The sequence below is a fragment of the Octodon degus genome, unplaced genomic scaffold, assembly GCF_000260255.1.
Source record: "Octodon degus isolate 3935 unplaced genomic scaffold, OctDeg1.0 scaffold00034, whole genome shotgun sequence".
Classification (NCBI taxonomy): domain Eukaryota; kingdom Metazoa; phylum Chordata; class Mammalia; order Rodentia; family Octodontidae; genus Octodon; species Octodon degus.
The window spans coordinates 801919-826656 of record NW_004524610.1 but is presented as its reverse complement, the minus strand read 5'-3'; the positions used below and the strand labels follow the sequence as shown (position 1 = coordinate 826656).

Below are 24738 nucleotides of genomic sequence, written 5' to 3'. Positions count from 1 at the left end.
GTTTCAAGCTCTGGCTCAGTTCTGTTACTTCTTTGCTAATTTTTTGTCTGCTTAACCTATCTTTTTGGGATAAGAGGGTGTTAAGTTCTCCTGTTAAGATTGTGGTATTGGATGGGGCTGGGGAGATAGCTCAGTAGAATAAATGCTTGCCTGGCAAGTGCAAGGACCTGAGTTCAATCCCCGGTTCTGAAAAAAAAAAAAAAGATTGTGGTATTGGATATTAGAGTGTTCATGTCCATTAAGATTTGTCTTATATAGTAGGGTGCTCCCGTGTTTGTTGCCTATATATTTATGAGTGTTACCTTTTCCTCTTGAATTTTTCCCCTAGCCAGTATATATTGGCCTTCTTTATTTTGTTTGATCATTCTTGGTTTGAGGTTGAGACTGTCTGAGAATAGGTTTGCTACCCCTGCTTTTTTCTGATGGTCTGGGGAGTGTAATACTGTTTTCCATCCTTTGACTTTCAGCCTATGAATGTCTTTATGAGTTAAATGTGTTCCTTGTATACAGCATATTGTTGGATTTTGTTTCCTGATCCACCGTGCCAGGCTATTTCCCTTAATTGGTGAATTGAGTCCATTTACATTGATGATTATATTTGAGATGTATTGACTTAAAATTGACATGGTATTTACCTGCTGTTGTTTACTCCTTTTTCTTCTGTGTTTAATTGTTGACCTATTTAGTTGGTTGCTTCTGTTCTCATTTGTGGAGTTCTGATCATTTTGGTCCCTCTCTAGAACATCTTTCAGGAGCTTGTGTAGGGTTTGCTTTGTCATCATGAACTTCTTTAGTTGTTCTCTGTCATGGAAGTTTTTCACTTCTCCATCAAACTTGAAAGAGAGTTTTTCAGGGTATAGTAGTCTGGGCTGGAATTTGTTTTCATAGCGGACTTGAAGTACTCTGTGAAAGAGCTCCATGCTCTTCTTGCCTTCATGGTTTGTGAAGAGAAGTCGGCTGTAATTCTGATGGGTTTTCCTTTGAATGTGATCTGCTTCTTTTCTTGAGCAACTTTCAGTATATTATTCCTGTGCTGGATTTCTGGGATCTTGACTGTTATATGTCTCAGTGTGTTTTTAATTGGGCTGAGGTTTCTTGGCGTTCTGTATGCTTCAGTTACCTGAATGTCAGATTGTTTTCTCGTATTTGGGAAGTTTTCTGCTATTGCTTCTGCCCACATTTTTAAAATGTCATTTGTATTGACTCCTTCTTTCTCATTGATACCTATTAATCTCACATTGTTCATCTTTGCATCGTCTTGCAAGTGATGAATTATTTTTTCCTGCATCCTAATTGTTTTTAAGAGATCTTTTCTTATCTTTTCACTAGCTGCACCAGCATCTTCAAGATCTGAAAATCTGTCTTCACTTTCACTCAAATGATTTTGTAAGCCTGTGATTGAGATTTTAATTTCCTCTATGTCTATTTGACTCTATTTCATGCAATCTATTTCTTTCTTGTATTGCTCATTGAAGGAATCCATCATTTTTATAATCTCCTATTTTTTTAATCAATGTCTTCTTTAGAAGCAGTTATTAATTCTTTTACTGCAGTGTTCTTTTTTTTTTTTCAGCTTGGGTTTCCTACATATGTTTCTGTATTTGATTCTTTACTTCAGATACTATGAGTTCAGAGAATTCTTTTTTCATTTCAGAAATTAATTCCACTCTGAATTCCTCTATATTTTTCTGCTGTTGCATATTTACTTTCGACACTATTAATTCATACATTTCATCTGAGTTAGTGTCCTCTGTACTTGTTCTGGGTGGGCACTGGGTTTCCTCCATATGTTTCTGCATTTGATTCTTTACTTCAGATGCTATTAATTCAGGGATTTCTTTTTTTTTATTTCTGATTTGAGTTCCTCTATACATTTCTGCAGTTGTTTCTTTATTTCAGAAGCTCTCGATTCATTGATTTCAGCTGTGTGACTCCCACTTTGTTCTGTGCTAGTGTCCTCTGCAATTGTCATCGGTGGTCTTGGTATCTGAGATTGCATTTTGCTCCTTCTCATTGTCATTTTGTATAGCACTGTCCTCTGACGTTTGTTGTAGAGTTTTGGTGCAGTTATAACCTTAACACCTACTGAAGTTCAGGTACAGATCTACAAAGTTTGGATTTATCCAGTTGTGCCTGGCTTTGTTCTGGCTACTGTTCTCAGCTCCTTCCTGCTGCAGCCCTTGGGAGTGAACCTGTTGTGCCCCTCTGGCAAGATGTTCTGCTCCTGGACTAGCTGGGTGGTTCTGTCCTCTACTCTCTCTGCAGGGACTGCAGCTGCAGAGACCTGTATGCCAGGCCTGAGGTGAGTCTGAAGGGGACAAGGCGGAGTACGGAAGAGGGGAAGGTCTCCAGCACACTCACAGGGCCTGGGCTAGGGCTGGATCTGAGGGTCCCAAGAACTCGGCAGAAGTTCTCACTCAGTTGTTGGTATGGGGGGTGCTGCAGGATGGGGGAATCCCAGTGGTGCAGAGGAGGTTCTCAGTCATGTTGTGCCTGGGTTTGGACCTACAGGTCCCCTGGGCGAAGGGTAGCCAGAAGCTGTCCCACACACTCACCAGGCCTGGACTAGGGCTGGATCCGGGGGTCCTGAGAACGTGGCAGAAGTTCTCACTCTCTGGGAGTGCATGGGGAGGGGGGCTACAGGGTGGGAATAGGGGTCCCAAGGGTGCAGAAGTGGGTCTCACTTCCTCTACACCTGGGTTTGGTCCGACAGGTCCCATGGGCACTGGGTAGCCGGAAGCTCTCCCACACACTCACCAGGTCTGGGCTAGGACTGGAGAACCAGCTTTTTGATTCGTTAATTCTTTGAGCTATTTTCTTCATCTAGATTAAATTAATTTCTGCTCTAATCTTTATAATTTCTTCCTGTGTTTGGGCTGTGGGTTTGGTTTGCTCTTCCTCTTCTAGATGTTGGAGGTGCAGCATTAGCGTGTTCATTTGTTTGTGTTCTGTTCTCCTAATGTAACTGCTTTCATCGCATCCCACAAATTCTGATAAGTTGTGCTTGAATTTTAATTGAATTGTAGACATTGTTCAATTTCTTCCTTAATTTCATGTGTGACCCATGGGTGGCTGAGTAGGGTGTCATTTAATTTCCAGGTATTTAGGGGTTTTTTCTTTCTGGTTTCTTTTGTCGTTTATTTCCAGTTTCATTGCACTGTGGTCAGATAATGTGCATGGGATAATTTCTGTTTTCTTGCATATACTGAAGCATGACCTATAGACTAGTATGTGGTCTATTTTAGAAAATGAGTCATGTGCAGCTGAGAAAAAAGTGTATTCAGCAATGGTTGGGTGGAACACTCTGTATATGTCCACTAAGTCCATTTGTTCCAAGCTCTTGTTCAGTTTTGCTACTTCTTTGCTAATATTTTGTCTGCTTGACCTATCTTTTTGGGATAAGGGGGTGTTAAGGTCTCCTGTTGAGATTGTGGTATTGGATATTAGATTTTTCATTTCCATTAAGATTTGTCTTATATAGTAGAGTGCTCCTGTGTTTGGTGCGTACATATTTATGAGTGTTGCTTCTTCCTCTTGAATTTTCCCCTGAACCAGCATATTGTGGCCTTCTTTATTTTGTTTGATCATTCTTGGTTTGAGGTTGAGACTGTCTGAGAACAGGATTGCTATCCCTGCTTTTTTCTGAGGTGCTGGGTTGTGTAGTATTATTTTCCATCCTTTGACTTTCAGCCTATGAATTTCTTTATGAGTTAAGTGTGTTTCTTGTATACAGCATATTTTTGGAATATATTTCTTAATCTATTGTGCTAGTCTATTTCTTTTAATTGGTGAATTGAGTCCATTTACATTGGTGGTTATAATTGAAATGTACTGACTTATGATTGACATGTTATTTACCTATTGTCCTTTACTCCTTTTTCTCCCGTGTTTAATTGTTTGCCCTATTTAGTGGGTTCCTTCTGTACTCATTCATGGAGTTCTGATCATTTTGGTCCTTCTCTAGAACATCTTTCAGTAGTCTGTGTGTAGGGTTGGCTTTGTCATTGTGAAATTCTTTAGTTGTTCTTTGTCATGGAAGTATTTCTCTTCTCCATCAAACTTGAAAGAGAGTTTTGCAGCATATAGTAATCCAGGCTGGAATTTGTTTTCATAGAGGACCTGAAGTACTCTGTTCCATGCTCTTCTTGCCTTCATGGTTTGTAAAGAGAAGTCTGCCGTAATTCTGATGGGTTTTCCTTTGAATGTGATCTGCTTCTTTTCTCTGGTAGCTTTCAGTATATTATTCTTGTGCTGGGTTTCTGGGATCTTGACTGTTATATGTCTCAGTGTGTTTTTAATTGGGCTGAGGTTTGTTGGCGTTCTGTATGCTTCAGTTACCTGAATGTCAGATTGTTTCCTCGTATTTGGGAAGTTTTCTGCTATGACTTTTGCCCATGTTCTTTTTATATCATTTGTATTGACTCCTTTTTTCTCATTGATGCCTATTATTCTCATGTTTTTCATCTTTGCATTGTCTTGCAAGTGATGAATTATTTTTTCCTGCATCCTAGTTGTTTTTAAGAGATCATTTCTTACCTTTTCACTAGCTGCACCAGTGTCTTCAAGATCTGAAAATCTGTCTTCACTTTCACTCAAATGGTTTTGCAAGCTTGTGATTTAGATTTTAAGTTCCTCTATATCTCTTTGACTCTGCTTCATGTGATCTATTTCTTTCCTGTATTGCTCATTGAAGGAATCCATCATTTTTCTAATCTCCTCTGTATTTTTTTTATCAGTGTCTTCTTTAGAAGCAGTTATTAATCCTTTTACTACAGATATTTTTTTGATTGGTTTCCTCCATAGGTTTCTGCATTTGATTCTTTACTTTAGATGCTATTAATTCAGAGATTTCTTTTGTATTTAAGAGGTTATTTCTGATCTGAGTTCCTCTTTACCTTTTTGCAGTTGTTTCTTCATTTTAGATGCTCTTGATTCATTGATTTCAGCTGTGTGGTTCCCAATTTGTTCTGTATTAGTGTCCTCTGCACTTGTTGTGGGTGGGCTTGGGGGTCTGAGATTTCATTTTGCTCCTTCTCTTTGTCATTTTGTATAGCACTGTGCTCTGACCTTTGTTGTAGAGCTTTGGTAGTTATAACCTTAGCATCTACTGATATTTGGGTGCAGATGTACAAAGTTTGAATTCTTCCAGGTGTGCCTGGCTTGGGTCTGGCTGCTGTGCTCAGCTCCTTCCTGCTGCAGCCCTTGGGAGTGAAACCGCTGTGCCCCTCTGGCAAGATGTTCTGCTCCTGGGTCACCTGGGTGGTTCTGTCTCCTACTCTCTGCAGGGACTTCAGCTGTAGAGTTTCACCCCAGGCCTATATGCCAGGCCTGGGCCGGGTTTGGATGGGACAAGGGGGCCAATGGGAGTGGGGCAGCTCTCCCTCACACTTGCTGGGCCTGGGCTTGGGCTCTCAAGGACATATTATTTAATCTCCATGTGTTTACATTGTTTCCGTGCTTTCTTTTGTCATTGATTTCCAGTTTCATTCCATTGTGAGCTGGTAGTATGCAAGAGATTATTTCAGTCATTTTTGTATTTATTTAAGCTTGCCTTATGGCTTAAGATATGATCTATTTTGGAGAAAGTTCTCTGGGCTTCTGAGAAAAACATGTGTTTTGTCTTCCGATAAAAAACTGGAGATATCTTTAAGCCAACTTGTCCTATGGTATGGTTCAACTCTGGTGTTTCCTTGTTGACTTTTTTTTTTGTCTGGTTGACCTGTTTGTGAGAGTAGGTTTGGTAGTCTCATGCTAGGATTATACTTGTGTCTCTTTGTCCTTTCTTGTTATACAAGAGGCATGTTCCAAGGGCAAGTCAAATGTGGAGTAGGGGCGAAGCTGTGTGCTGACCAGTGTGTGCCATTTGTTCAGCTCTCCAAATGCCCATCACTGTGGACCCTGCCTTGGTCTCCAGCTGCACAGATCGGATTTCATCCTTCAAGAGCATTTCTTCCACCTCAAAGGGAAAGATGTGGACGACCACATGGTGCTCGCCACTGTCTGTCAGTGTGCGTGGGCCAAGGGTCCAGCCAGGGCTGACCAAAATCTACTCAGCAGATTCTCAAGGTTGGGGCTCACCGCTTGATGTCCTCCTGGAGGAGCGATACTTAGGGATGCGCACAGGCACACGTACACACATACACACACCACACGTCCTACTTGCTGGCCACTGCACTTTCTGCCCCTGCCCTTTTGTGGGATGATATGTTGTATACCACACATGAGGTGCCCCAGGGCCTTCAGAGAAAGCCTGACCTTGTTGTAAGTGGGGATTCATGTTAGAGTGCATGCTGTCTGCAAACCATGCTGTTTTTTCAGTTCAAGAAGAGGAGCAGTGGCTCTTTCTATCCAGAAAAACGTCACTAAGAAAGAGATCTCTAAAATACTTAGTAGATGAAGCACATTGTCTTTGGTCAGATGCTATACGACATAATATTACAGGTGAGTACAACAGAAATATTTTCACAGTGTAAAAGAAAGACATACAATTCCTGGAAGGAATGCTTCTAGAGTACAAGAATATTAAAAGTAATTCTGGACCTGCAGGTGTAGCTCAAGTACAGTGTGTGCCTGGAGGCCGGTCGGTGGTGGCAAGGCAGGACTGAAGTCCATAAAGAGAAAGCTGTCTTTCTGTTATTTAGAGAATGTACTGTTTTAGGTTCTTCCAAAAATATTTTTATGTGTGTGTATATCTATATATCTATATCTATATCTATCTATCTATCTATCTATATATATGAAGAACTTAGAATAATTATTTTCTTCAAGAATAGGACTTTTATTTTAATTTTTATTAGATATTTTAAAATTTTTCGTGAAGGTTTTCTTAGCGCACTGCTACATAAACATGTGAACGCATGGCTCTTCTAGGTATATCAGCTGATGTGCACCGGCGAGTTGTCTACTTCTCTGAGGGAGCTCTCATATGGATGAAGGAGGCTGCCCACATGTCTAACGAGTCTGACCTGAGAGTGTTCTACAGAGGCTCAGGGCTGATTTCTTCCATCTCCACAGACTGGCTTTATCAGAGAATGTATTTCATCATGAATGAGCTGGTTAGTTTCAGAATTTAAAATGAATAACTGAATATCGAGACTGATGTGCATATTTTGGCATGTTTACCACTCAACACTATTCTCTTATTAAATATCAACTCTTGTGAGTATGGTTAGACACTAGATTAGCAACAAATATATCTGGTCTGCAAGAGTCTAGATTTTACCTGGTAATAGTTCTGACCTTCCTTTGAGCTACTCTTACTTATAATTTTCTAGGCGTGAGCTTGTGTTCATCCAAACCCCTTCGCCATAATACAGCAGAGGGGCTGTGTTAGCCTTCAGTAGCCTGCCCATCGTGCCTGCAGCCAGCTCAAGTTTCTCTTACACATTACGTACAATAACCAGGGATAAATTTAGTAGGTTTCCACTGAGTTTTTGTATTTCATTTCTACCTCTTGGACAGTGAAAGCTCATCACAATGAACAAAGGCCACCATTAGAGGTGGAAGCTGTGAGTCTGGATACAGTTCAGTGTTAAAAACAAATGAGTGCGTCCATACGCTGGGAAACAGCAGGTATTTCATTGATGCCTTCGGAATATAAGCTTACGAAGGTACAGGAGATGTGAGTGTTTTCTAAGGGCTTCTTTTGTTAGGAGTGTGCTTAGTGATCAGCACAGTGCCAAGCGTGGGACAGATGCTTGGGAAATGCTTGTTGGCCAAACTGAACACTAACAGACACGATCCTTCTGGTGTGCTTTTGATTCTCTAGGTGTATGTCTGTGATTTAGAGAACTGCTCACACTTTGAAGAAGTTACCCCACCTTCTATTATCTCACCTCAAAAACTTGTGGCTGATGCCTACAATGGGTAAGTGTCAGGTTTGAGGGTGGATTCTCTCCCCCTGTTGAAATTCCTAGTAAACTTTTTTATATATTGTAATAAAACTGTTTATTCAAAGTTTTACCAACTAATATACTTTAATAGAAATGACCTGGAGGTTTATTAGACTTTTTTTTTTTTTTTTTTTTTTTATTTTAGGGAAGGGTCTACAGGGTGTTCAGGGTCTCACTACTAGATAAGACTTGTAGTGATCTGCCTGTTTACAGTCTCCCAAGAGCTGAGGTTACAGGTGCATGCCACCACTCCCAGTAGAAGTTAATTTTTTTTGGAGGCAACTTTTGATTTATATGAAAATTCTCTTAACTTGTTCCATTTTAATAAATTTAGCCAATAGCGCCATGACTTTTGTCTCCTTATGAAGTACTGACAAATTGAACAGCTTTCCCCTTGTTTTAGTATCACAGTAGTCCTTTACAGAAAAGCACATATGTAGGATCTGTGAATCTGAACACTAATTCTAAAGTCCTGTCCCTCCTTGACTTACAAGCAAATGCACAAAGGAAAAAACGTTATGCTTCCTCTATAGGAGATAGCAGTACAGTACACATAGAGCAGTCTCACTGTGCTAGAAATTAGCTTCTTCATAACTAAGAGACCAAGGGAGGGAAGGCAGTGTGCCAAACCTCCCCCGAGCCTCGGTGCCCCAAACTGACAGGCATATTGTTTTTACAGTATTTAATTGTGACTATCATGACCAAAGACTAGTTACCATGCATCCGCTCATGCCTCTAGCACAAAACAAAGAGAAATGTGGCCCTATTCTAGGGCAGTTTGCTGAAGGGTCTTCTAAGCGCTGCCATTTCTAAAGGGGGTGTTCAGCACAGAACAACATGGAGTTTGACACAAGGAAAACAAGCTACACATGTGACTGTAACAACCTACAATTCAGTAATTGCAAGTAAATGGGACACAGAATAGTTTAAAGCCACAGTGTGGCTCAGCCGTGGAGCACTGAAAAACAACTGAAGCCAACAAGCCAGTCCGGCGTGGGACCGAAGAGGACTTTCTTAGAAGAGCTTCCGCTGGTGGTGCACCGAGGAGGACCAGCCGTCAGCAGCAGCTCTCACAGAAATGGTCGTAGGATGGACGTGATGTGTGTCGGGATGAGAAGAACCAACAGTGTTGCCCCTTAGCAGTTTAGCCACAGGTATCCACACATCACGCCACATAGAAGTACTTAATCGAAGTCACGTATACCGAGCTACAAGAGAAGTATAGCCATTCCCAACATTTTGTTAGCGCATAACTTTGCAAAAAAACTTAATGAAAAAAGAATCGTGCAATTTTACATTTTTGGTGCTCATTTTCAAACTGCTACCAAATTCAGAAAATCGCTTCTGCTTATAACAGAGGGCTTCCAGAGTCTAAATACCAATAAAATACCTCTAGCATTTAAAGAGTTTATTGAGATACAATTACGTTCAATGAAGTTATGAGTGAGCTACAAAATGGAAAATTAATAACTCATTAAACTTCAGACACACCTCAATAAATTCAAGCTTTTTAGTATACCAGCTGTCTCTTTACCAGTTTTTTTTTTTAAATGTAAAAGGGCCTATTAAACAGGTAATAGAGTTCAAGGTTCTATGCTAGATGTAGGGCATTTTAGTCCACAGCATGATTTATAGTTATCACCTTTCTTCCACAGCACTTGCATTATTTCACCATTATAGTAATTAGGAAACTATTAATACAAAGCAGAACGTGTCTTCAAACTAAGGTCCCTTTTGCTGCACGTAGCGCTGCGCGGCGCCCTCCAGAGGTGCTCGGCCGGCGGCGGGGGGCCCAGGGCACGGGGCTCGCGGGAAACCGGGCTGCCGGAGGAGCCGACCTGCGTGTCGCGTTTCAGTATGTTTCCGTGCGCTTTCATTTCTGGCAATCAGAAGGGTGTTTCTTTCAAACTTGAGGGACTCCTCCTTTACCGAAAAATATAGGTAGACCTTTTTCCCAGCATGGAGGGACCCGGGTCTCAGCCTGGCATGGCACCCTCGGCCCTCACTGTCCCCTCAATGTCCCCTCGGCCTCTCACTGTCCCCTCGGCCCTCACTGTCCCCTCAATGTCCCCTCGGCCTCTCACTGTCCCCTCGGCCCTCACTGTCCCCTCACTGTCCCCTCAGCCCTCACTGTCCTCTCACTGTCCCCTCACTGTCCCCTCACTGTCCCCTCAGCCCTCACTGTCCTCTCACTGTCCCCTCACTGTCCCCTCGGCCCTCACTGTCCTCTCACTGTCCCCTCACTGCCCCCTCGGCCCTCACTGCTCCCTTGGCCCTCACTGTCCCCTCACTGTCCTCTCACTGTCCCCTCGGCCCTCACTGTCCTCTCGGCCCTCACTGTCCTCTCACTGCCCCCTCACTGCCCCCTCGGCCCTCACTGCTCCCTCGGCCCTCACTGTCCTCTCACTGTCCTCTCACTGTCCCCTCACTGCCCCCTCGGCCCTCACTGTCCCCTTGGCCCTCACTGCCCCCTGGTGCTCTACCGAGAAGCCCTTTGATCGCGTGCATGTCCGTGTTTGCTGAGCAGTCCTCTCCGGGTCTGCTGCTCTTCAGGAAAGCTGCTGACCGGCCTTCTCCCACAGGAGACCGAATTGGATGCATAAGGACTGGAGCAGTTTTCAGTAACAGCATTTTCCTCTCCTTTCTCTAAAGACGCGGGCACTTCTGCGCTGGCTGGTGGCGCTGCACCGCACCGCAGCAGGCTCTCAGCCGAGGGCTCCCTGCCTGCCTGTCCCTACAGGGCAGATAGTACCCAGCTGGGTTATTTTGAAATTAAATAAGCTATTCACTGTGAATAGATTTTGTGAACCCCAAGTGCACATGAATATAGAGGACAAAAAGAAGGTTATTTTGGGGCTACAGGTTTCAAAATATATCCGTATAATATCAAGTTAGAGACCAATAAGCAAGACCTTTGGGGAAAATTAGACATTTTTTCTTCCTTGTGGGAGTAAAGTTTTCATTTTGAATGAAAAAAAAAAAACCTATAGCTCATAAAGTTTTAAATAAGCTGGTTAAAAGTAATTTTCTTGGAAAAAGATCATTATTGATTCAAAAATCAAACTTTTCTGTTTATCTGCTTTTAAATTTTTACTAGATTCATTTTTATTTTAGATTGAGTGAGTTACTGAATTAATAGATGTCCTTAAAAATCCTGTGAAGTGGAGCAGGTGCTTCGGACGCTCTAGAATTCTTTTTTTTGGCTGGCTCAGGATGCCTTAAGGACAGGACTGGTAAGGCATGAGGATCTGGGGATCGAACTCCAGCATCCTGAGCTGACTGCTTTGCTTAAGCAGGCACTGAAACCACTGAGCTAACAGAAGTGTAAGAGCCTGTGAATGCTGCCTTGCTGTTGGCAGTCACATAAACTGACTCATTCTGAGATGCCTTCAGGACATAATTGGATAATGAACTTTACCCGCTAAGTCAATTCCTCAAAGTCATCTTAGTGAGAAATTCAGTGGCCTTCCCCTCTAGTAGGATATGATAAAATTATTTTGTGCTTAGATTTTGAGGTGTGACTATAAATGATCATGAAACTAGTATTTACGCTGCTGTGTTTGTCCTCATGTACATCCAAGTGTGCTACTCCAGTAACACATTTTGTCCTTGTTCTCCGCGTGAGGAAGCTCCTCTCACTGGGCACGCGGGAAGTGAAGCCCAGGTTGACTCAGTCATGTCCAAGAAGCTGATCTGCAGCGGACATAGGACTGGGCATCTTGTACCAGGGCCAGTTTCCTAGTTACCGCCCTTGACCAGGGCAGGAGAATTTCTGTAAAAACCAGCACATCACTCTTGGCAGCAGCATTTTAAGGTGTTCTCAGGAGTCTGGTATACCTGCACTGTGCTGTCGCTCCCACCCAGCCAGAAACCCTCTGGGACCCTCTGTCTGTGGCACCTCTCTTTGCTCTCCTGGTGGCCTCGGTCTGTCGTGCTAGCCTTTCTGCTCTCCACTGCTGCCCTCCTCCTGTTCCCCAGGTCTGCACTCCTCTTTCTCTTTCCCTTCCAAAGTAGTGATCGGGTTTAAAGGTCTGCACTGTTTACTTTGTACAAGAATTACGCATCTTTGCTCTAGAAATGTTTCCTCTTACCTACTTGACAGTGTTTCCAAATTCCATTAACAGTTTTGAATTTGGGAAAAACCATGCTTTCCTTTGGCCTGCTGTACTCTCCCTTAAGAAAAAGAATGTGGCTTTGTACCCAGAATGCAGCTTACGTTGCAGGACGTGACCTCAGCACGAGAGTCCTGAGCATATGGATAAAGATTTGAGGTATTAGCGAGAGTAAGGACACACTGAACGATGTCGGGAAAATGGCCTGTCATGTGACGGACCCTGGAAGGCTGCCACGCCACGCGCTGTCGTAACAGGATTTCACCAAGTAAACGTGCATTCTGCTCACATCTGTATTCCATGCTACAAATTTTAAATTGAGTACCTGCAAATGACTACTTTCATACTTTAGTTAAAAATCCATTTCCAGATCTGATTATCAGGCACTGTGTTCATGGTGTGCTTTCTTTTTCTTTATGGAGAGATTGCTTGTCTTATTACCAGAGGGCTCAGCTTCAGGTTGGGTGTGATTTTTAAAATTCTTCCATTGATTCCTTTCTTCTGATTGCTGGGTGGTCTTGGCCAAGTGGACAGTTCTTCTTAGTTTGTTAAAATCAAACATTTACAATTACCCAACTCAATTGTAGATATTTTCAAACTATGTAGGCCACTCTCAGTGCTCAGTAGTTGTGCTAGTCAAAGCAAAGTGATGGTGTGTTTAGAAAGAAGACAGTCAACAGTGTTCGCTCTCTTATTATTCATAATGCATGAGAAAACTTATTGATAGAATTAGATTTAGCATGTGTGTATTTTAGAGAAAATTGCTTTATAGTAAATAACGTATTTAGCCGTGTAATTTTTATATAACATGCTCAGCTTTGAAATCATTAAAGACACTTTCTGTTCTTAAATTCTGTGGTTCCTTAAAAAGTCACCTAGAATAGAGACTAAAAAGTACAAATGAGGCTACAAATTCCAGTTTTCCAACTTCTGACTTAAATGAGTAGAGCGTATCTTTAGTAATGACCTTTACCCCTTTGCACCATGGAGAATGTACGGCTCCAGAGAGCTTGCATGGGTTGTGCGACAGGTTAAAGCAGTTAGCCGAGTAGATGACTGTGGAGAGCTGTCCGCGCCTGTCCTCCGACAAAGTCTCATGGAGTCCGGAGTCTGCAGAGCAGAGCTTCGTATGGGCGCGTCTCCACAGGCCCCTGGGGACGGTTAGGCTTGTGACTCGCCTGAAGGAAAGTGCGCAGTTAATCACCTGGGGTTTGGCATAACTTGATTAAGGGCATGAAGTTCTTCAGAGATGGACCCCTCGCCTCCTGTCTTGTAAACCTGCAGAAAGGGAGGAGCCTAAGCCAAGCCTCTTCAGCAATAATGAGGAAGCTTAGAGTCAAGATCTTGAGGCAGTGACAAAGTACCCCGTGAGCTGAGAGTGTCGGTGGGCAGGAGTAGTCAGAGCGGAAGCAGCCGTGCTTGACTGAGTTCCCATGACTGCTCCTCGTTTATGCTGTGTACTCACAGTAACCAAAATTTAAAGTGATTCAGGGCCAGCCAGATAGCTCAGTGGATTAGAGCACCTGCTTAGGCGGATGCAGGGACTGGGGTTCGAGTGCTGGTGTGCAGCGCTGGCCTCGCCTCTGGGTCCCACTGAGACAGTGACTGAGATGGCATGGTAGCATGTGCCTGTAATCCTAGTACTCGGGAGACTGAAAACTGGATCACTACAAGTTGGATCTGTGTAGTGAGACCCTGTACTAAATACATAAAAATTAAATTATTTCTCACTTGTAGATAGAAAGCAGCATCTATTAATGTTTGCATAAAGAAAGCTTATGCAATCACTCATGTCTAAATAAAGGCTACTGATATTTCTCTGGGTTGAAGAGACGTGTTCTCCTTCCCTCCTAACCCCACTATGCTTGCCTGAGTCCTTCTTCGCCCCCACTTTCTTCTCCTCTCAGCTGTGGTTCCTGGAGGCTGAGGCTGGACCTTGGTCGATGACGCGCTTGTCCTTGCGCTGAATCATGCCAGCTTCTTTTGCTTTGTGTCAGGTACATCTTTTATCTCCTGCGAGATGGCATCTACAGAGGGGACCTCCCTGTGCCGCCGGGCAGAGGCACGCAGCCTGCGCACGTCGTGGAGAGTCGCACCTTAAAGGACTTTGCAATAAAGCCACAGTCTAAGCGGATCATTTATTTCAACGAGACCACTCGAGGCTTCATGTCAACATTTCTAGATGGTTCTGCTTCACATCCTGTCCCACCTCAGTTCCCCTTTGCTGATGTGCAGAGCTTTGCTTGTGAGAACAGTGACTTCCTTGTGACGGATGGCAAGGCCATTTTCCAACAGGACGCCATGTCTTTCAATGAGTTCATTGTGGGATGTGACCTGAGACACATAGAAGAATTTGGGTTTGGTAACTTGGTCATCTTTGGTTCCTCCACCCAGCCTCACCCTGTCCCACACCAGCCAAGAGATGTCTCCGTACTGTTTGGGTCTCACCAGGCCCTTGTTCAGTGGAAGCCGCCGGCCCTCCCCATTGGAGCCGGTGAGTACCCTGGCCTCAGGGTTGGGCGATGGTCTGCTGGAAGGAGGGAGGTTTGAGCAGCATGAAAGTGGGACTCAGTTTTGAGAGCCCCTGTGGCGGCAGTCATCAGCCAGAAATAGCTACTTAATTTAAAAACTTTTTTTACACTTGTTTTTCATTTATTAGTTTTGCAATAGAGGAGATCTCCTAACAGAGTAGTTTCACAAGTTATTTGTGGTGAAATCATACATGAATTTGAATAACTTCCTAAAACTCTCTGATCTTAACTCTGTCTCTAGAGAGGCAGTGTGTCAGGGGACATCAGGTAGGCTCCGGAGCCACACGGCATGGTTTTGGTACTGAGCTTGCCAGCAGAATTACCACACAAGGGACGGTGGAATGACCTTGGGTAATTTACTTAACCACTTTGTGCCTGGGCTTCCTTTGTGCACTGAAATGAATGAGAGTATTAATTACGCCTTTGTGCGGAGCTGTCGTGCGGATCAAATTAGGGCACAAGAGTAGAGCAGTTAGCACAGTATAGAGCACAGAGGCCCGCGAACATTTGGTGGAGGCGAGCCCAGACAGTAGATAATGTCAGCTTTGTAAGTGCGGTGGTCTCTGTCACAGCCACTCAGCCCTGTGCAGGAGCATGGGGCAGCTGCAGACAGCATGCAGGTGACAGCTGATGCTGGGTTTAGCACAGCGTCACCTACAGAAGTAGGCAGTGGGCCAGATCTGGCCTGAGGCTGTAGTGTTCTAGCCCTGGTCACTAGGCAGAAGTATTTAGCCAACACGGGCTTCGTAAATTTAAGACAAACTGAATTACACCTATTGGTTACATATCTCAAAAATGGCAAGATGAATAGGTACTTTTCTCTGCATATTGATTGGGCTTCTTGGAGGTCCTGTGGGAGCCCCAGGAAGTGTACTGGAGATTCTCCTTTAAGCGTGTTTGTGAAGAACCTGGTTATAACTAGCATTATCACCAACGTCCCTCGGACAGCACAATGCAGCCTGCCGTGCATCTCTGATGGAAGGGCAATCTCCTTGTCCTGACAATGTCCCCCTCAGCAGAGGAGACTGGGCAGCTCAGGAGGAATGGGCACCGTCCTAGCTGGATCCCGCAGGGACTCTGATGATTAGCTGGCTGATGGGCACTGGAGAGGAGGCTGGCGCTGGCTTTGTTGAAAACCTTTGATTCACACTGCTGATGTCCTAGTCAATGATGTTCTCTTCTCTTTAGGCCCTTCAGCCTGGCAGAACTGGACTTACGAGGTGCAGGTATCAACCCAAGACCTTCCTGAGTTGACCAGAACTTTCTCTAACATACAGGGAGTCATGCTTGACATACCTGGGCTGCAGAGTGCTATGAAATACAAGGTTTCTGTGAGAGCAGGTTCTCCCCAGGGACAAGGTCCCTGGTCAGAGCCCTCCGTGGGCACGACCCTGGTGCCAGGTGAGAAATGTTATGTTTTTAGGGAATGATTTTGACAATAATCCTGTAAAATTCCTTGCCTTCAATGTAATGAAGAAATTAGAAGAGTTACTGACCTCTTGGGGACGTTTTTACCTGCTATTAGAAATACAAGTTAATGTAGAATTTGTCTTTCTGATTTAGTATTTTTGTTTCTGAAATACATTTTAGGGAATAGGAAACTTTCCTCTTTTTCCTGGGTGTCCTTTTTTTCATGTCTTGTTAAACCACAGCATTCTTGAACTCCGAGTTATGGTAAGGGAGTTGAGGGGCTGTGAATTATTTTGAATCTTATCTTCTTGGTGGAAGAAATGGAAGATAAGTCTGTGCTCTCCGCTGCCCTCCTTATTACAGTTGATTCGAGGCACTCTGAACAGAACCATGGAGAGCAGCAGCCCAGGAAGAAGGGTATCTTTCCCTTCTGCAATATCACCACAAACCTTGGCAAGCGCAAGGGTTTGAGTTCAATCCCTGGTTCTGCAAAGAAAAGGAAAAAGAATAATGTGGGTACTTCTATCAAGCAGATAGTGTGGTGCTGTCCTTCAACATTGCTTTTCAAAATGCTAATATTCTTTTTCCTTATAAAGAAAATCTTGATGTGTAAGCCTGTATGTAGGTGCTGATGGTTAAATTATGCCAGGGGCAGGACGTGGCGGGCACAGCTGCAGTCACCGTGCTGAAGTGGGCAGGGAACCCAGCGCCAAGGCCTGGTGCCAGCAGGCTCTGGTGTGTCACCAGAAGGAGACTGGTCTGCTTCTGCAGGCTCTGAGAGGCAGCAGAGACTGTAAAGTAGCGTGTCTCAGGGAGGAGTTTCTGGCTGCATGGGTGGAGCAGGGATAAAGCCATGCCAGGGCCAAGAAAAAGAAGGTGGGAAGCTCAAGCGAATTAAGACAGGAGAGAATGAAGCAGGGCTGAGGTATGAGTCACTCTGGACAGAACTCCTTGGAGAGACATTACACAAGTTTGGATGGAGGCTCCTCATGTTGAGCAGCTGTGTAATTTCCTTCAGTTTTGTGAGGTGCTCATTAAAGTGAAGGCAGTTCACCTCTCCCCACTCTGACAGGAGCTTAGCAATGGATAGAGAAGTTGTTTTTAAGTGGAATATTTTGGTTTTGGTTTAATCCAATGAAGCAATAGTGGACATTTTCGTAACAAGCACGCGCAGAATCATAACGCAGTGGAGCTCACTTCCTACCCTATATTTCTGCTCTAAGTGAGGCTCTGTTCCCTCTTCTCTTGCTGTCACCAAACACACCCTGGATGATGTGGCCATAGAAGCCGGCTCAGCCCTGGAGGCGGAGTCCTGGAGCGCAGCACTGGTGCCCCGCGAGGCAGAGGGCATCGGGCGCCGTATTTGGAGGTCTGAGCCCTCCCGGCGCTGCGCTGAGGACCGCGCTTCCCAGACGTGGAGGGGGCTGCGTTTAGGATTGTTATTCACTACCTTGTATCAATGAATCTAATACTAAGCTGTGCGCTTCTACTTCAGAAAGGCTTCTATCTAGAGATACTTCCTGTGGCATTTGTGTTCACACAGCTGCTGAGCCACCACTTATCATGGCTGTGAAAGAAGACGGGCTTTGGAGTAAACCCCTGCACATGTTTGGCCCGGGAGTGTTCTTATCCTCTGACATAGGAAACGTGTCAGGTAAAGCGCTTGTGCACCAACAATGCATGGAGAAGTTGGTTTCAAGTGGAATATTTTGGTTTTGGTCTGTCCTGTGTGTCAGGTTTGCGCTCATGGGATTCTCAAGATGTTCAAGAAATAGAATCGGGGGCCTGGCCCTAGCTCAGTCCTTTAAGTGGCTGCTTCCACAAAGCTGTCAGCCTCAGGTTGCTGGAGTTCAAACCTCACACCTCTCCCGCTGGCCAAAAGTGCCCTGAAGGCATTCGAGGAACCAAAAAAAAAAAAAAAAAAAGAAAAAACAAAACAAAAAAAATAGACTCACTTGGTAGTGGATTACTAATGAAAGGAGAACATACTAGGTAGATGACACTGCCAGTGATATTAAGAAAATGTCAGTCCTTAAGTGAGAGTGCTGTTTGTCAGTTCATCAAATACAAAGTTAGATGTTGATCCAGGCCCACTTCCAAAAGGCCGGAATTACTGCTTGTGTGTCTTAGTCCTGCCGCTTGACACCGGTAGACACACTGTAATGACCTCTCGCTCCACAAAGGCAGCTACATTAAGGTCACTTGCCCTGAGTGTGCTATGTGACCGGAGCCAGGAACTGTAGAGTTCTCAACAAGAACACACTGAGACCGGGCGTGCCGGTGCGTGCCGGTGATCCCAGCACTTGGGAGGCTGAAAACAGGACAGCCACTCTGAGTCCAATCTATGTAGTGAGACCCTGTAGGCCCTGCAGACTCTGCACTAAATACGTAAAAAGTACATTGGTGAAGAGGATTATTAAGTAGTGAAGGATGATGTTGCCTGGAAAAAAAACCAAACAAAAACCAAACTTCGCTTCTGGGTGGGCTAACAGTAATCTTCCTGATGGTGACATCTTCTCTAATTATCTGATCATTTTATTGATTGGCTTAGCCATGAAAAGTACACCACCAGTGTGACCTGTGGGGACTGGCATTGAGAAGGGAGATTCTGGTGGAGCTAGGGGCATGGGTGCCACTTGGGAGCTGGCCAGACCCGGGGCTCCATCTCCTTCCCTTGTGAGGCCTGAGAGTAGATCAGTTCTCCAAATCGCAGGCTTGCCAGGTGGCCGGCCAGCTCCTTGCTGCTTCCTAGCTTTGTCTTAGAAGTTGACTTAGATACGCACAGCAGCCAGGACAGTGTCTCATGCAGAAAGTGACCCGAGTGTGCATTGCTTTGTGCAGTTCTGGGGGCTATTAAGTGTCAGCACAAGATCTAAAATCATAGCGGGCCTGGCCCTAGCTCAGTTCTTCAAGTGGCTGCTTGCACAAAGCAGTCAGGCTCAGGTTGCTGTAGTTTAATCCCCACCGCGCAAGCCAGCCAAACCTGCCCTGAAGGCATTCGGAGAAAAAAAAAGATTTAAAATTATACTGAGGTGCTTGCATGTTCTTGGTGTACATACAGCATGACTGGTGATAACCTTTTCTTTTTATTGGAGACATGGATTGGTACAACAGCAGCCTGTACTACAGTGACACTAGAGGAGACGTTCACGTGCGGCTGCTGAATGGGTCGGGAGTCTCCGAGGGCCGTCGCATCCCCAGCATTGCAGGGGCAGGGGCTCTGACTTTTGAGTGGTTGGGCCGCTCTCTGTACTGGGCTGGAAAGACGTATGTGGTAAGTGAAAGTCTGGCGTCCTGGGTAGTCATGATTTTATGCCGCTTAGGTGATGTTTGTCCCTAACCTTACTTGCTTTTAAAGTTTATTTATGTGTAAGTGAAATTTTATATCACTACTAGGTGTTCTAATTACATAGTTTCGTTAATACTTAAAAATCCATTAAAATGGCACTTGAGGGCCGGCCAAATAGCTCATGGGATTAAAGCAGACGCAGGACCTGGGGGTTCAATTCCCGGGCCTGCTGTGTTGGCCCCACTCCCGGGGCACACTGAGACAACAATTGAGACTGGGCGTGGTAGCACTCACCTGTAATCCAAGTGCTTGGGAGGCTGAAAACAGGAGGATCACTATGAGTCCGATCTTCATAGTGAAACCCTGTAGACCATGTATCCCCTGCACTAAATGCAATAAATAAATACAATAAAATGGCACCTGAGGTCCCTGGCAGGAGAAGACGGATTTCAGAGGCTGTCTCCAAAGGTGTGGCCAGGGCTAGGGCAGGTGAGCTCAAAGGCTGTCTCCAAAGGTGTGGCCAGGGCTAGGGCAGGTGAGCAAGGGACAGCAAAGCACACCTTGGTCTAACAGGTTGGAAGAGCAGAAGCCCATGGGCAGGAGGAAAGCAAGGTGAGGGCCTGGAAAGGCCAGATGTCCAGGAGAACTGGGGACAGCAACTGGGACTGAGATGCCCAGCTGCTAGAAGAGAGCAAGCCAGGGAGTAGGCACCCTGGCCTCTTCCTCCTGCCAGTACTTCCCTTGGCTGCATCTCCTGGAAGCCAGAGGACCAGGGACCCTGGCCACTGCAGCCTTTGGGGCAGAGAGCTGGGGGGACACACCTGAGTCAACATGGGAGCCTCCAGGACACCTGTGTGGTGATGCACCAAGGAACAGATGGTGGCCAAGGACAAGAGTACGTCAGAAAAACGTGATGCTGAAGCATCTCTTTGAGGGGGAGGGTGCTTGTGTCCTTCCACTGATTTGTTTGGCCATGATTCGTCTACTAATGTGTGGCGGGTCTTGAGAACAGGCACAGGTGAGAATAGAGGGTCGCAGCAGATGTGGCACTGCCCTCAGAGCTTTGTCAACGTGTAATTTACGCTCTATAAAATTCATCTCTGTTGTGTGAAACTCGAGGGGTTTTGCTGTATTCAGTGTTGTGCAACCACTACTCTTCTTGCTGCTTTGATGAGATAAAGAAATAATAATGAAAAGCAAAGCAGTCAGAGGTGGAGCTGCTCGGGGTAGCCTGATAAATGGTGTAAATGACAGGTAAGGTGGCATTGAAGGTACCGCTTAGGGATGCTTCCTGAAACGGTTCAGGCTAAAGCTAGTTTTGAAGGGAGTAGATATATAGGGGCCGGGGAGATGGCTCAGTGGAATAAGCGCTTCCCTGGCAAGTGCAAGGGACTGAGTTCAATCCCCAGTTCTGCCAAAAAAAATGAAAAAAAAAAAAAATAGTAGATATATAACTGGCTTTCAGCATTTGCTCTATCTCTGTAATGCAAGCTTAACTCCAGGATGAATTGTTTAACTTCATTTCATCCACTTTACTTACAAGGAAAAAAGAGGGACTAGAAATCCCTGATAGGCTCAATGTAAGGATTGTAGGAGTCGATGTTCTGAAGAGCAAATGGCGCAGTGCCTGGCACGGCATAGGTAGGTGCGTGTTGATGGGGCGATTCCTGGGAGGGAGGGAGGGAGGGAGGAAGGTGAGAGACAGGAGCAAGGAGAGGGTGCTCATTGAAGAGCACCGATGTCTCCTTCAGGAATCCAATCAAACACTCTTGTCCGTAGGGTTTTATTTTCTTGAGATACAATTCGAAATACTAAATGCTTTTACTGAAAATAGATTTGTTTGCTTTCCCGTTAGAGATAAAAGGAGGTAAGTTCCATGGACGCGGTGGCGTGCGCGGCACACTGCCTAGCGTGGTACTGGGAAACGCCTGTGCTGAGTGGATGCTGGGGCAGCTCACTGATGCCTGCAGTCAGCGCCCCGAGGCAGCAGCGTCCTCGGAGCGCCCTTAGCTGACTCGCTGCTGTGCCCCTAGATCCACAGGCAGTCTGTGCTGACGGGCCACGCGGACATGGTCACGCGCGTGAAGCTGCTGGTGAACGACATGGCAGTGGACTCCTTGGGCGGCTATCTCTACTGGACCTCACTCTACTCCGTGGAGAGCGCCAGGCTGAACGGGGAAAGTGCTCTTGTCCTCCAGGCACAGCCTTGGTTTTCCGGGAGAAAGGTGACGAATTAAAATGAAATCCGAGCATTTGCTGATGTCGACTGGTGCCTGCCGGCGTATGGCAACAGTGACGCCGCTTGTTTGTCATGGACCCCTGAGCTGAACCCTCAGACCCTGACGCAGAAGGGTGGTGGTGGAGCCGGCCCGCTCCTAAGCCTTCCTTGGAGGTTATTGTTAATTGTATGAATGTATGTGTAACAGAGAAGTTTTTAGTTTGCTCTACCTTAAGTGGTGTCCGCAACGGACAACTTTTAATTTCTTAATTTTTTAAAATCTTAATGACTTTTACTGAACCTTTTAGAGCTCCTTATTGGGTAGGGATTAGGTATTTTTAAAATTAATTTTAGGGGCTGACTATTCTAAAAACTGCATTCCTGAAGCAAACTATTAAAAGTCTTTCTACATTTTAGGGTGGTGATGAAAATTAAGCAAGAAAATTTATTAGAGGTAGTGGCAGTTGTTTCAGCCATATGTTAAGTGCCCCATGTAGAGTGATTAGTGTCTTTTGATCTTACAAATACGCCCCGTGCAGCGACCTTTCCAAGGCAAATGCTCCTTCTACTTGCTTAGCTTCCAGAAGCAACACCTGCTTGTCTTTACCCCATTTTCCTACTCCCTTGGTTTTCAGCTAAATTGCTGAGTCTTATTTGTATAAGGCCACTGAAGGAAACTTAGGAATTACATAAAAACATTGCAGAAAATATCATTTGCCCTGTTTATACCTAACATATCCTTTACATTTTAAAAATTATTTTAAAGTTCTGTCCTTAAGAAAAAATACACTCCAAGTTGTTCAAAATATGCATGTATATATTAAATTACCATTGACTGATGGGAAATCGGGCTCACGGGATATATGGGCTATGGTTCCTAGAATACCCTATTCAAAGAGACTGATTTGTGTAAACAGATTATAATATATTTAAAAGAGATCTGAGACTTAAGCCCCATGTCCAAGGGTTGACTGATGGAGCATCAGATGCCAAATCAGCACCAGACTGCAGCTACAGAATCTGCAACAGTGAGGTCTAGCCTGGGAGTAAGAACAAAGACGTGTTTCTCCAAGTGTGCTGAGAAATCTAAAGACTCACCACCAGTGTGTGTGGGGTGCAAGTTTCATGCATTCTATTTTGTAGCTGCTTTCTGAAAAGTGGATGTCGCTAAGCAACATCTGGGCTCAGCAATCTCCAAGTCTCACTGCCCCTCCTTAATGTCACACTTAGCCCTCAGCCACGAGCTACTTCCAGCCAGCAGATACAAGGAAAGGCAGCCAGCCCCTTCTCATAGAGAGACACAGTTACGTGAGATGGAAAGGGGACGGAAGCGAGAGACCCCTAAGATGACACTCGTGGCTCCGTCAGATGAGTTCAGCTCACAGCACAGAGCACGTTTTACTGCGTGTGACCTCTGCCTGTTTACACACAAGGCACCGAGGGACACAGAGGGCATAGGAAGGACCAACACCTGGATTTTACCTATGGTCTGAGCACCTGCAGCCTGCAAAGGGACTTACAGGATCTCTTGTTTTAGAGAGCTAGAGGTAATTCATAATTTAGAAGGCTCCAGTGCATCTTGTGGTAAATAAACAAGACCAACCAATTTCACTTTATGGTGAGAAAAATAAATAGCTAAACCCATTGCAGCATGAAGCAAGGATCTGATTCAGCTCTTGAAAGGCCAGGCACCACTGGACAGATTTCACCTTCCTGGGGAGGACTCGGCAAATTCTCTCGAACACATAGGCTGTTTCTAAGACAGCAGCAGTTCCTGCAGTCAGGTGCCACACGACTATCTTTGCAGCAGGATGACCTGTCAGAAAGTATTTCTGGTTCTTAAATACTTCACAATCTTGTTTTTTTTTTTTTTTTACATTTTTGTTGGCCCCTCATTTCGTTTGGGTGCTGCTTTTGCTAAAGATGAGTCCTCATGGTGCCTCTCAGCCTCTAACTCTGCTACAGGGAAGCAGTATGCTGAGGCCAGGCTCCTACTAATCTTGGTTTATTTGAAAAATACTTGTAAAGCCAAAGAAAACAAAAGGAGGTGCGTATGATAGCAACTTGTAGCTCCTACACCGTGCTTCACAGGAGAAGCAGTCTCCTCAGGTCTCACTAGACAAATCGAGGTACGGACTACAACGAGGAGATGGGGTAGCAAGAGGTGTTCTCAGCTGTCACCTGGAAGCGGGGCTTTCTATACACACAAGATCCAAGCTTAACGCATAAATACTCTGAATTTTTTTTTTTTTTTTTTGGTACCAGGGATTGAACTCAGGACCTTGAGCTTGCCAGGCAAGCACTTATTCCACTGAGCCATCTCCCTGTTCTACCCTAAATTCTGTCTCAGTTACTTTCCTATCATTGCTGGGACAAATACCCAACTCTCAAAATTAGGGAAGGAAAGGTTTATTTAGTCACAGTTACTGGAGGGTTCAGTCCATACTCGGCTGGCTCCAAGGCAGAGTGGCACACGGTAGAGGGTAGTTCATGGTGGCAGCAAAGAGCAAAGGGAGGAGCAGCGTTAACAACACAGCAGAGAGCAAGTCTGTCTCCCCTATGTTGCATTCAGGCATCCGCCCTGGGCTGGGTGCAGTACTCACACCCATAATCCCAGCAGCACTCACACCCATAATCCCAACAGTACTCACACCCAGAATCCCAGCAGCAATCACACCCATAATCCCAGTGGGTCACGAGTTAATCACAAACTCTAGAAGTCCACCCCATGACTGCATGAGACTTCGGGCACAACTAGACACAAACCTCAACACCTGTGTTTATTACCTCTGCGAGATGGGTGAGGGCATCTTGTTGTAATTAGTAGCAAATATAGTTTAGAGTGCTATAAACCTTTGGCTCTCAAATATCATGGCACTCTGGACTCTCTCAGGTGCTTCCAAAGCAGAGTGGACCTTGACCTTCATTCCCAGTGCCATAGGGTGCCACCAGGGAACCAAGGCTTAGTCAACAGCTCCACAGAGAGTTCTAATACACAGCCATGTCTGAGAACAACTGGTCTAAACAGTAGGAAAAGTTGTTGGATCAAATTGCTAAAGTGTCCCAAGCTATGGTTAGCTTTGGGCAAGGGTTGGCCACAGGCTCATTTTCAGATCAAGCAGGTTGGCATGTGTGAGATGCTGCCTGTGGACCAAGTATCTAGGAGGTGCTGGTGCTGGTGCTGCTGGTGCTGCTGGTGCTGGTGCTGCTGGTGCTGCTGGTGCTGCTGGTGTTGCTGCTGGTGCTGGTGCTGCTAGTGCTGGTGCTGGTGCTGCTGGTGCTGGTG

The 24738-nt window shown here is 45.1% G+C and overlaps 1 protein-coding gene across 1 annotated transcript in view; it reads left to right on the top strand.

Moving 5' to 3' along the window:
• Window positions 1–24738, top strand: part of Ros1 (ROS proto-oncogene 1, receptor tyrosine kinase) — a 145184-nt gene that overhangs the window by 39406 nt on the left and 81040 nt on the right. The window contains exons 10-17 of the mRNA XM_023714195.1: window positions 6319–6441; window positions 6871–7055; window positions 7769–7866; window positions 14002–14498; window positions 15724–15936; window positions 17489–17599; window positions 19041–19219; window positions 21268–21459. Of these exons, the coding sequence (XP_023569963.1) occupies window positions 6319–6441; window positions 6871–7055; window positions 7769–7866; window positions 14002–14498; window positions 15724–15936; window positions 17489–17599; window positions 19041–19219; window positions 21268–21459 (1598 nt within the window). The remainder of the gene's footprint in view (window positions 1–6318; window positions 6442–6870; window positions 7056–7768; window positions 7867–14001; window positions 14499–15723; window positions 15937–17488; window positions 17600–19040; window positions 19220–21267; window positions 21460–24738) is intronic.